Source organism: Camelus ferus, chromosome 23, assembly GCF_009834535.1.
Source record: "Camelus ferus isolate YT-003-E chromosome 23, BCGSAC_Cfer_1.0, whole genome shotgun sequence".
Lineage (NCBI taxonomy): Eukaryota > Metazoa > Chordata > Mammalia > Artiodactyla > Camelidae > Camelus > Camelus ferus.
Window position 1 is genome coordinate 21,032,442 of NC_045718.1, and position 12,273 is coordinate 21,044,714.

Here is a 12,273-nt window from a genome sequence, read left to right on the forward strand (position 1 = left end):
AAATACTTTTAATCGTAATCGAGATTTTTTTGATTCGTAATGTAGGCTGACGGAGGGAGGGGATGTTGAGTTAACTGGCCTCCATTGCGGCTTGTGTCTATTTTGCACAGACTGGAAAACGCGTGCATTTGTGTCTATGTGATTCTCTCAACAACTTTGTGAGATAGTCAAGACTCGTATTCATTTGTAAATCCATTCATTTGTGGCAGAACCTTAGTGAGCCCTACTATTTGCTGTATACGCCGCTGAATATGACCCGCTGTTAAGGAACTCAGTCAAGCAGAGAAGACAGAACACCTGCTTCTAGCATGGTCAAAATTTTTTCAGCCAGATTAATACATAGGCATAAAAACTCGTAATTATAGAGTGAAAAATGCCCATGAGCACGTCCGGCGGAAATGACCACTGTTAATAGACTGAAGTATTTTATTCCAAATGTTTTTCAGTGCCAGAGGTAATAAGTATTGTTTAAAGAAATGAGATTAAAATGTTTTGTTCTCACTGTAACGGTATAACTTGGAAATATTTCCTTGTTAGTATGTGGAAATCCAACTTATTCTCTCTAGTTCTTGAAATTTCTTAGGTTAAAACATTGGCAATAAGAATTTTAAGCTTATGTCTGGGTGTCATCAACCTGAAACTTTTTAAGTTTCTGGTAAGAGAGTTCCTATACAGACTAAGCTTGGGTACAAATGAAACCTCATTTATTTAAAGATGGACTATGTCTTCTTTCCCCCTTGAAACCATGTGGAAAACAGAAAGAAAATAACGTCAGAAAGGAACTTTTTATATTTAAGGCATAGGTCTAGGAAAAGGATATTGAGAAGGATACTGGGAGTAGTCCCTCAGCTTCCTGCCCCTAATCTAAAACTATACCATCCTTACCTTTTAGACAGTCTTTTAAATTATACTCTAAATGCCTCTCTTTCTGCCTCTCCTGCCACCTTGCTCAAGTAACTTCTCTGTCCTCTGTGTCATGAGTGTCAGTATAACATGGTAGTTAAGAGGTCTGTCTTTGGAGTTAAACTTCCTGAGAATTAATTCCACTTCCACTCCTCACTTAATCTATGTGACTTGGAGCAAGCTATTTAGCCTTTATTTTTGTGACAGATTTTCTCCTGATTCTTCATTCTGTCTGTCTACTTCTTCCCTTTTCTCTCTGATTCACAAATACTTATTGTGAAAGGGTAGATTTCCTCCTCTACCCCTCTTGAGTTCTTGTGTCTGTACTAATAATAAAATTGACACAGAACAGATTAACAAGAGAAAAAGAAACCAATTTTAATTCATGTGCATGGTGGTCTCATAGAAATGGGATCTAAAAAGTGGCCAAAGTAGGCAGCTTTTATACTTATAAGATAAAGAAACAATAAATTTGTGAGGAATTGACAAGACAAAAATATTTAGGTTTGAGGTGCTTAATAAGTGAAGAATCTAAACAGTTTGGGCTTGAGGTAGTAAATTAAAAGAAGTAACAAGGTTTGTTTATACAGACTTCTTGGCTCTGAATTCCCTGTCTGACAGTAAGGGTGTCTGTCCTACCTCCAGAAGCAAGGAGTGCACCTTTCACGTGAGAGATTTATTTCCCGCTTTTCAGGGAGACAGGAGGGTCACAGTTTCCTTCTTGCATCAGCTGCTTCTCAAGCAACTTCAATTTAAGATAATCAATGTGCTGTTGTGACATGTTTGGGGGCAGCCCACCCTGAGCCCCCAAATACTCATACATTGTCATGTGTTAGGTACTGAAGTTTATTCAATGTTTTATAGCTTGCACTGAACTTTATAAGACCATCTTCTTTCCCCTTCCAGGAGGGTGTTCAATCCTAGGCTCCTTTTCTATTTCTGCGTACTCCTGTGGGTGATCATGGCTGTAACAAGGATTTTTTCCACTATTACTTGCAGCCTTCCATTCCCTATACTTTACATCCATTCCTATAAGAGATGTATGAGTATCTTTACTCAAATGGTCAATCCCATAAGCATCTCAAACTCAAATACCCAAAACCGAACTCACTTTTTCCCCAAACCTGCTATATTACCTACATTAGGGAATGGTCTCACTATTTTAAATTGGTCTTTCCCCTTAGAAACCTGAGAGTCAATCAGAATTCCTCCATTTTCCTCAAGATACGCATTCAGAGAAGTTCCCTTGCAATCTCAGGAATCCGTCCTTCTCTGTGTCCCCACCAATTTTGCCTCTTCACCATATCTTGGATCTGTCCTGTGCTTACCATTCTATTTCTCTTATACCTTGTCTGGACTATAACAAATCCCTAAATGCCCTCTTAGTTTCCCTCTCCAGTTTATTCTCCACGTTGCTGCCAGTGATCTTTCTAAAATGGAAACTGATTACTCTGTGTATTTTTAGTTTGGTATCTAAAAGTTTTTATCATAAGTTTAAACAAATACAAAGGATATAATTTCTGGCCATATCATGAATGTTGACCTTTTTAAATAAAAATACTACATCAGTCTTTAAAATGTATCTTATAGACTATAAATACTATAGTGATTTGATAGATCAATCATTTTTTTAAAAATATAAACAGTCTTTAACTGTTAGATATTCTACATATTTGTTTTTTCCCTTTGAATTTATGTCCACTTTGTTTCTCCCACAGAACTTATTCTAATATAATTTGATTTTAAGCTTGAAAAGTCATTTTTTCATCACCCTATCTTACGCCTTTGTGTAAAAAAAATTTTTTTTAATTGGCATTTTCTGTGATCATAAGTCTCTAAGTTTTAAGTTTCTTCTAGGTTGACTTATTACAATTATTAGTAGTATGCAAGGTAGTATGATCAAAACAACATGGATCACTAATATCAGTAACTAATCAAAAAATTTATTGGAAGTGTGTCTTTTAAAGAGATGGATTTTGGGTGTTTATGATACTTTTATTAAATGAATTATCCAGTTGTCTCTTAATTGGGGCCCCAGAAGTTTTTATAATTTGGGTCAATGCAAGGTATAAGATTGGGGAATGGAGATGCCTTTCTTTTGAAAAGTGGAGGAAAGGTAGTGATGAAGACAGGGGGAAAAGAGAGCTTTGACCTTCGCAGACAGGTCAGTTTTAGAAGTGCATATATGGAAGTTGAGTATCTGGAAATTAATTCTCTGAAAACTCTCATACTTATTTAAAAACCCCAGGGGCTTAAGTTGTATGATGCTGAGGAAAGAATAGCCTTTTCCAAATGAGTGTTGTAGGGGAAAGCATTACAAGTTCTTACTGGAAACAGCCTAGGACAATGAGGATCCAAAAGTAGTTTATGGGGCTGGTCCTTGAAGCCTGTGTTGTCCAGAGCACAGAAGTGGAGGGGTAAATAGGGACCAGTTACTAAGCCATGATAGAACATTTGTTAGTCTTTGGAGAATAATCTACAGGCAGTGAGGCAGAGTTGGGGTGAGGGGTGTTGGGGGGGTGGTGGTCACTGTTTAATTGTAAAGAAGTAGGTCTCCAGTGCATTATTCAAGATTTGGTCCTTTTGAATTTGTGAGTTGCGGTCATTAATCTTTCTTAAAAATTTCAAAACCACCAGTATACATTTATATAACTTCAGAACAGAGGCTTTTGTTTTTAAATTGATTCTGTGGATGGATATTTGTGTACTCAACAACATAGCTAATTACTGTATTCGTATTATTTTAGTGGTCTTTAATGGCTTGTTTACAATGATACCTGGCTTTGAGTTAATATCCACAGGAATAATTACTAAATTTGGATTGGATTTCTTTGCCTCCTTTGTATTCCTCCAGGTTATTACTATGAACATCCAAACTAGATTTGTCTGAGGTTATGTGAGGCTAAGATGTCTTCTCCAAATGGTATTTTTGATGATACGTAAGAATTGAAAGTACCCTAAAATATGAGTTTGTTAATTAGATAGCTGTGTAGATTGTAACTTCATTGTTTCCTCTGATGCTTACTAAACATTTGGTTCTCAGTAACTATTTAGAATGAATGTTTCTTTTATATATACATAATTATATAATAATGAGCGATGTTGAGCATCTCTTCGTGTGCCTGTTGGTCATCTGTATATCTTCTTTGGAAAAATGTCTATTTAGGTCTTCTGACCATTTTTTGATTGGGTTATTTGGTTTTTTGATACTAAGCTGTGTGAGCTGTTTGTATATTTTGGAAATTAATCCCTTGTCCGTCTCATCATTTGCAAATATTTTCCCCAATCCGTGAGTGGTCTTTTCTTTTGTTTATGGTATCCTTTGCTGTGCAAAAGCTTTTAAGTTTAATTAGGTCCTGTTTGCTTATTTTTGCTTTTATTTCCACTACTTTAGGAGATGAATCAAAAAAAATATTGCTATGATTTATGTCTATGAGTGCCCTGCCTTTGTTTCCCTCAAGGGGTTTTATAGTATCCCATCTAACATTTAGGTCTTTTGAATTTATTTTTGTATATGGTGTTAGAGAATGTTCTAATTTCATTCTTTTACATGTAGCTGTCCTGTTTTCCCAGCACCATTTATTGAAGAGATTGTCTTTTCTCCATTGTATATTCTTGCCTTGTTTGTTGTGGATTAATTGACCATAAGTGCATGGGTTTATTTCTGAGCTCTCTGTTCTGTTCCATTGATCTATGTGTCTTGTTTTTGTGCCACTATCATACTATTTTGATTACTGATTACTGTAGCTTTATAGTATAGTCTGAAGTCAGGGAGTGTGATTCCTCCAGCTCTGTTCTTCTTTTTCAAGATTGTTTTGGCTATTCAGGGTTTTTTGTGTTTCCATGTGAATTTTAAAATTATTTCTTCTAATTCTGTGAAAATGCTACTGGTATTTTGATAGAGACTGCACTGAATCTGTAGATTGCTTTGGGCAGAGTGGTCATTTTAACAATATTGATTCTTCCAATCCAAGAACATGGTATATCTTTACATCTGTTTGTGTCATCTTCAGTTTCTTTCCTCAGTGTCTTGTAGTTTCAGAGTACAGGTCTTTTCCCTCCTTAATAAATTTATTCCTAGGGGTTTTTTTTTGTCTTTTTTTTTTTTGATGTGATAATAAATGGAGTTTCCTTAATTTCTCTTTTTGACACTTTGTTGTTAATGTATAGAAATGCAACAGATTTCTGTACATTAATTTTGTACCCTGCAACTTTACAGAATCCATTGATGAAATCTAGTAGTCTTCTGGTGGCATCTTTAGGGTTTTCTGTGTAGTGTATCATGTCATCTGCAAACAGTAAAGGCTTTACTTCTTACTTTCCACTTTGGACTCCTCTTACTTGTTTTTCTTCTTGATTGCTGTGGCTAGGACTTCCAAAACTATGTTGAGTAAAAGTAGCGAGAGTGGGTATCCCTGTCTTGTTCCTGAACTTAGAGGAAATGCTTTCAGCTTTTCACCATTGAGTCTGATATTAGCTGTGAGTTTGTCATATATGGTCTTTATTATGTTGAGGTATGTTTCCTGTATGCCCACTATCTGGAGGATTTTTAATCATAAATGGATGTTGAATTTTATCAAAAAGTTTTTCTACATCTATTGAGATGATCATATGGTTTTTATTCTTCAGTTTGTTAATGTGGTGTATTGTATTGATTGATTTGCAGATATTGAAAAAAATCCTTGCATCCCTGGGATAAATTCCACTTGATCATGGTATATGATCCTTTTAATGTATTATTGGATTTATTTTGCTAATATTTTGTTGAGGATTTTTGCATCTATGTTAAATGATATTGGCCTGTAATTTTCATTTTTTGTGTTTGCTTTGTCTGGTTTATCAGGGTGATGTTGACTTCATAGATTGAGTTCAGAAGTGTTCTTCCCTCTGCAATTTTTTCGAATAGTTTGAGAAGAGTAGGGATTAACTCTTCTCTAAATGTTTGATAGAATTCATGTTTGAAGCCATCTGGTCCTGAACTTTTGTTTGTCGAGAGTTTTTTAAATTATTGATTCAATTTCATTACTGGTAATTGGTTTGTTCATATTTTCTGTTTCTTCCTGATTCAGTCTTGGGAGATTGTACCTTTCTAAGAATTTGTCCATTTCTTCTAGGTTATCCATTTTATTGGCATATACTTGTTCACAGTAGTCTCTTATGATCCTTTGTATTTCTGTAGTGTCAGTTGTAATTTATCCACAATAAGCAGTTAAAGGATACATAAAACAGTTTGATTTAAAATATGATATCAAAAACAGTAATCATGAGGGGAGGAGAGTACAAACGCAGGGTTTTTAAAATGCATTTGAAATTAAGAGATTATCAATTTAAAACAATCATGTATATATATAGACTGCTATATAAAAACCTCGTAGTAACTGCAAACCAAACAATCTATAATAGATATACACACAATAGAGAAAATGAAATCCAAACATAACACTAAAGATAGTCATCAAATCACAAGAGAAGAGAACAAAAGAAGAAGAGAGGGGAAAAAAGACCTACAAAAGCAAATCCAAACCAATTAACAAAATGGCAATGAGAACATATATATCAAAAATTACCTTAAATGTAAAGGGACTAAGTACTCCAACCAAAAGACACAGAGTGGTTCAATGGCTACAAAAAACAAGACTTGTATATATGCTGTCTACAAGAGACTCACTTCAGATCTATAGACACATACAGACTGAAAGTGAAGGTATGGAAAAAGTTATTCCATGCAAATGGAAATCAAAAGAAAGCAGGACTAGCAATACTTATATAAGACAAAATAGACTTTAAAATAAAGACTGTTACAAGAGATAAAGAAGGGCTCTACATAATGATCAAAGGATGAATCCGAGAAGAAGATATAACAATTATAAATATATATGCACTCAACATAGGATCATAAGGTAAATATTGACAGGCATAAAAGGAGAAATTGACAGTAACACAATAGTAGTCGGGGACCTTAACACCCCACTTAAATCAATGGACAAATCATCAACATCAACATAGGTCTTAAATAGCACATTGGACCAAATGGACTTACTTGATTATATACAGCATCCCATCTGAAAGCAGTAGAATACACATTTTTTTTCAAGTGCACATGGTACATTCTCTAGGATAGATCACATGCTAGGCCATAGAATGAGCTTTGGTAAATTTTTAAAAATTAAAATCACATCAAGTATCTTTTCTGACTGCAACACTATTAAAACTAGAAATCAACTACAAGAAAAAAACTGCAAAAACACACACACACATGGAAGCTAAACAATATGCTGCTAAACAACCAATAGATCACTGAAAAAATCAAAGAGGAAATCAAACAATACCTAGAGACAAATGAAAATGGAAACAGGATGATCCAAAACCTATGAGATGCAGCAAAGGCAGTTCCAAGGGGAAAGTTTATAGTGATACAAGCTTACGTCAGGAAACAAAAATCTCAATCTAACCTTACACCTAAAGGAATTAGAGAAAAAACAAATAAAACCCAAAGTTAGTAGAAGGAAAGAAATCATAAAGATTAGAGCAGAAATAAATGAAATAAAGAATAAAAAAATAATAGAAAAGGTCAATGAAACAAAAAGCTGATGCTTTGAAAAGATAAACAAAATTGATAAGCCTTTAAGAAAAAAAGGGAGAGGGCCCAAGTCAATAAAATCAGAAATGAAAGAGAAGTTATAACTAAGGCCACTTGTTTCTTGCAGTTTTAAATATATTAGCAAGAGTCTCCGTATAAGATGATAAGCACAAAACTATATCCACCAGAAGTTGAGCGTGCTTTCATTTTTTTCTTAGGACCCCTTAGGGAAATACCTGAAACTGTATTCTAGAGGGCCACGGATAATGTGTGGATCTATATTAAAGTACAGAAAATTTTTTAAAATAAATTTTTACCTTTGCACTTATTAAAAGTACTGAAATGTGATGATATGTTGGAATTCTGTAAAGAGTTGTATCTTATTTTAGGATGGTCTTCACAGTACCCTCTACAGTCCCTTCTAACTGGTTATCAGTGCAACTATAATGATGAGCACACTTCCTATGGAGAAACAGGAGTCCCAGTTCCTCCTTTTGGATGCACCTTCTCCTCCGGTAAGAGAATTACTACATAAGCTAGGCTTGGTCAGAAATGATCTATTCTACACTTCAGAGTGAAAATATATTGGGGTGTCTCCCTTTCAAGAAAGAGTAAGTTAGATAGATGGTAGAGTTCTTCTAATAACTGTTCTCTTCTGATTTATGAAAGACTTCTCTTAACTCCTATGAGTAATTATATACTACTGCTAAAGCATAAGACTATTATAGCACCACTTTTTTTTTAACTTATATGGGGAAAGCATTGCAAAGGTTCAGCCGTCATGAAAACTTCTTCCCCTTTTGATCTGATTGAATCTACCTCTTTATGTAATGCATTGGGGATCATATTAACCAAAATAGAAATACTTGTCCACACTATTAAAAGTTGAAGAAAGGAAAAGTAAAAGATTGTGAAAAGGGAATATAAAATTAATAGACACAGTCTGCTAGTGTCCAGTATCATACGCCTTTATTTGCCATTGGTCAATACCACTCTTGTTTTAAATGTCACCCTTGATTCAGCCCTTCTCTAAATAAGATACTATTTGAAGATTATTTTGATGTTTATGAGTCACTTACTGAATTAGATATTATGGCAAATTTTAAGCAATCTTTTAATTCAAAAAACTTTCTATCATAGCAGTTGCTATTTGGGTGAAATCATCTTACCTCTTTTTTTTTTCCCCCAGGGGAAGGTAATTAGGTTTACTTATTTATTTTTATTCTTTGGAGGCGGTACTGGGGATTGAACCGAGGACTTCGTGCATGCTGTGCATGTGCTCTAGTGCTTGAGCTATACCCTCTCCCATCTTACCTCTTTTTAAACAGGTTCTTTGTTTACTTTGTTGCTTTCAATTAATCTATATTGTTTATATAGCTTTAAACTCAGCTTTAAGATTTTTTTATTACTCTTTATATATTTAATTCTTTATTTCTTGTTTTAGCTCCCAATATGGAACATATACTAGCAGTTGCCAATGAAGAAGGCTTTGTTAGGTTATATAACACAGAATCACAAACCGGTAGAAAGAAGTGCGTCAAAGGTAAGTCGAGGTCTAAAATATTTATTTTAAGATGATTTTTAATTCATAAAGCCTCAAAGAAATTATTATTGGAATACTTCCCCAATGATATTCACTTCTGATTAAGTCTGTTTAGGGACCAGGCTGAAAGTAAATGGTGGAGACTGACTTTCTATCAATAACTGTTAACTACAGCAAAGTCTTTACTGAAAATTAAGAAAAATACATTTTAGGATTAAAAACAGTTCTTCTTTGAAAAGTTAAATTTTTTATACTTAATGTGGTTGGGGGAAACATTGTTTTAAAGTATTTATGTTGACCAAGCATCTTCCATACATAAGGCAAAGTTCTGCTGACTGTTAAATTGGGACTAGTAAATTAACTGTTGAAATAACTAAAATAAAGCAAAGACTTTAAGTGAATTAGAAGAAATACAAAGAAAATGCCACAGGTGTCACTAAAAGCTTTCATGTAGTAAAGAAGGTGAGGAAAATTTTTCATGAAGGCTGGGACAGTTGAGTTGAACTGTGGTACTTAGACCAATGGAGATGAAATAGGACACTCCATGTAGAGGGAAAAGCATTAGCAAAGGCCAAAGATAGGAAAGCATAGGATATAATATGGAAATAGAACGTGATCTAGTTTGGTTGGAATAATAGAGAGAAAATGAGAGATATGGCCAAAGTGAGCAGCACTCTGAATATCAAACTAAAGTACTTTAGAATCCATTCAGAGAGCATGATGAAGACTGAGAATATTTCACAGATTCCATTTGAGAGAATATACTACTAGTCACCTCATGGAAAGCAATTTCATAGCAAATGGTAGTGTGATGTGGTAGTGAAGGGAACGTGCAATGCGTGTGAGTCCGCAGTTCTCTTTGGGTGCTGACTGCTACAGCTTTCAAGACTTTTAAACTGTTGTTGAAACGGCTACCACAGAACATAGTCTAAACATTTCACATTCACCGTTTTCTTTGTTTAGAGTGGATGGCTCACTGGAATGCTGTCTTTGACCTAGCCTGGGTCCCTGGTGAATTTAAGCTTGTAAGTGACTTTCATTTTACTGGGATCTGGGTAAACACTTGTAAAGGGTTGCTTTATTAAACTGATACCTTATTTTTGAAAGGTTACAGCAGCAGGTGATCAAACAGCCAAATTTTGGGATGTAAAATCTGGTGAGCTGATTGGAACGTGCAAAGGTCACCAGTGCAGTCTCAAGTCAGTTGCCTTTTCTAAGTTTGAGAAAGGTAGGTTTGTCTTATCCTCTTTCATCTCCTTAACCTCCTTCATGTTCCACTGTATAGTATTTATGGCTTCATGGTGAGGTAATAAGCTGCAATTCTTTCCAGCCTTTCCCCTGTCAAGAGTTGCTCCTTCACCTACGTAGATGATTTGAGATTCTTAACATGATTTGAAAACCTCAATGAAATTAAGTTGGGTTTTATTCCCATTCTAATAGACATTATCTCCCGCTTGTCCCTGAAAGTCAAGCATCTTCAGTATTTTTTTTTCTGTAATCTTGCAGATAAGGTAAAAGTTCACAAATAGCCACAATACCTCTGTTCAACTTTGCATGGCATTTGAGGTCAAACCCAGTACTGGACACTGATTAACTCCTTGTAAAATAGTTACTTTAACTCTGCTTGTAAAATTTAAATGGGTATGAGGCTGGGGTGGGAAACCTGATCAACTGGACATGATTCTCTACTTAAAAATTTAACATGTAGTTACTTTAAATGGCTCAGTTCCCTCATATGTATTCAACTATTATTTACTCACAATTAATCTTTCTATATTTATTTTACTATTATAGGAGAAGGAAGACTTAAAGAGTGATACAATACAGAAGAGTACCTAAGCGACTAGGGAAAAACTTAGCAGGAGTGTCTGAATGAGCTCTTCATTTCTGGTTTTTGTTTTCTTCTTCTTCTATTTGTTTTTCACTAAATAAGGGACAATCAACATTTATCTCAAAGAAGTGGCTGAATCTATCTGACTTTAATCTTAGACTATTAGAGACAAACATTGCAATCTCCTTTATCATTTAAAAATACTCTGTTTTTAAAAGGAATATCTTCATTTATTCACCTGAGCACCTGAGGAATATTTAAACTGAGTTGTTGAGCTCGTTTGGACTTTTAAAAAAAGATCAGTTTTAATCTGGTCTGGTTGCTCTTGAGACTGGAACCTTTAAGAGGAAATACATGATACAGTTTTTTACCTCTGCATAACTTTTCATTAACACATCTATTGTATAAAGTTAGATATGCTTGTGTTCTAGTTTACTATACTCCTATGTCAGAGTTCACTCTGAGTTTATAAAAATAATTTAAGATCATGAAAATTTACTAAAGGTAGATTTGTTTATTTCAAGGGTAATAGAAAAGGGAAACACTATCTTTTGGTCCCTTTGCTTAATTTTTAAAACTCTGTACATTGAATCTATGCCAATATAGTCTAGTAGAAAAAGCAGTAAATGAGGCTTTCATCGTGGCGCCCAGTAGTCCACAGATGTCCTAGTGTGAATTAGTATGGTTGGACATTGCCTCCAAGGCCACATAGTTTGGTTGTTATTCACAGATTTGATTTTACCCCCTACTCCCTCAGCCAAATGCCCTTGTGCAAGGCACACTTTTACAACCATAGAACACCTGTGTTTTGTTCTGATTTCTGTCTCTAAATTCTTGGACAAAGTCACTTTTATCTCCCTGAATCTTCATTTCCTCATTTAATGAGATAAATACATATTCTATTTGACTCACAAAAATATCATAAGCATAAAAATGAGGTGAGGTGTGAATGCGCGCGCGCACACACACAAAACTGAGGAGCATATAAATGCCTGGTGTTTTATTTTATTTTTTGTAAGTAGCATAGTAGAAAAGATCATGATACAGTTCTTTCAACACTACAAGGGCAGGATACAAATAATCCTAATAAGACATAGTTATACTAATGGAATTTGCCTTCTCTAAGTATCTACTACCTGTAAACAAGAAAAATGCTTTCATGTCTAATTGTCAGTTACTCACAGATGTGTTTTGTGTGACAGAAGAGTTGTTAGAACTTTTAGTGGGTATTTAAAAATGATTATAAGTGTATTTCCATTTCCTCTCCTACAAACTTACCTTCAAATTTGCACCTTCTTTTTCATTCTTCATTATCCAGTTTAAGAACAGTCATTCTTGCTAAACCACTGGTTCTCAGCCCTGACTGCACATTAGTCATCTGGAGAGGTTCTTTAAGATAACAATTAAATGTGAATC

The 12,273-nt window shown here is 34.6% G+C and overlaps 1 protein-coding gene across 3 annotated transcripts in view; it reads left to right on the forward strand.

The window, feature by feature from the left end:
- DTL (denticleless E3 ubiquitin protein ligase homolog) overlaps positions 1–12,273 on the forward strand; it is a 42,960-nt gene that overhangs the window by 349 nt on the left and 30,338 nt on the right. For all 3 annotated transcript variants that reach the window (XM_006193412.3, XM_032466435.1, XM_032466434.1), the window contains exons 2-5: positions 7,873–7,998; positions 8,928–9,026; positions 9,990–10,051; positions 10,134–10,254. In XM_006193412.3, coding sequence (XP_006193474.2) covers positions 7,873–7,998; positions 8,928–9,026; positions 9,990–10,051; positions 10,134–10,254 — 408 coding nt within the window. The remainder of the gene's footprint in view (positions 1–7,872; positions 7,999–8,927; positions 9,027–9,989; positions 10,052–10,133; positions 10,255–12,273) is intronic.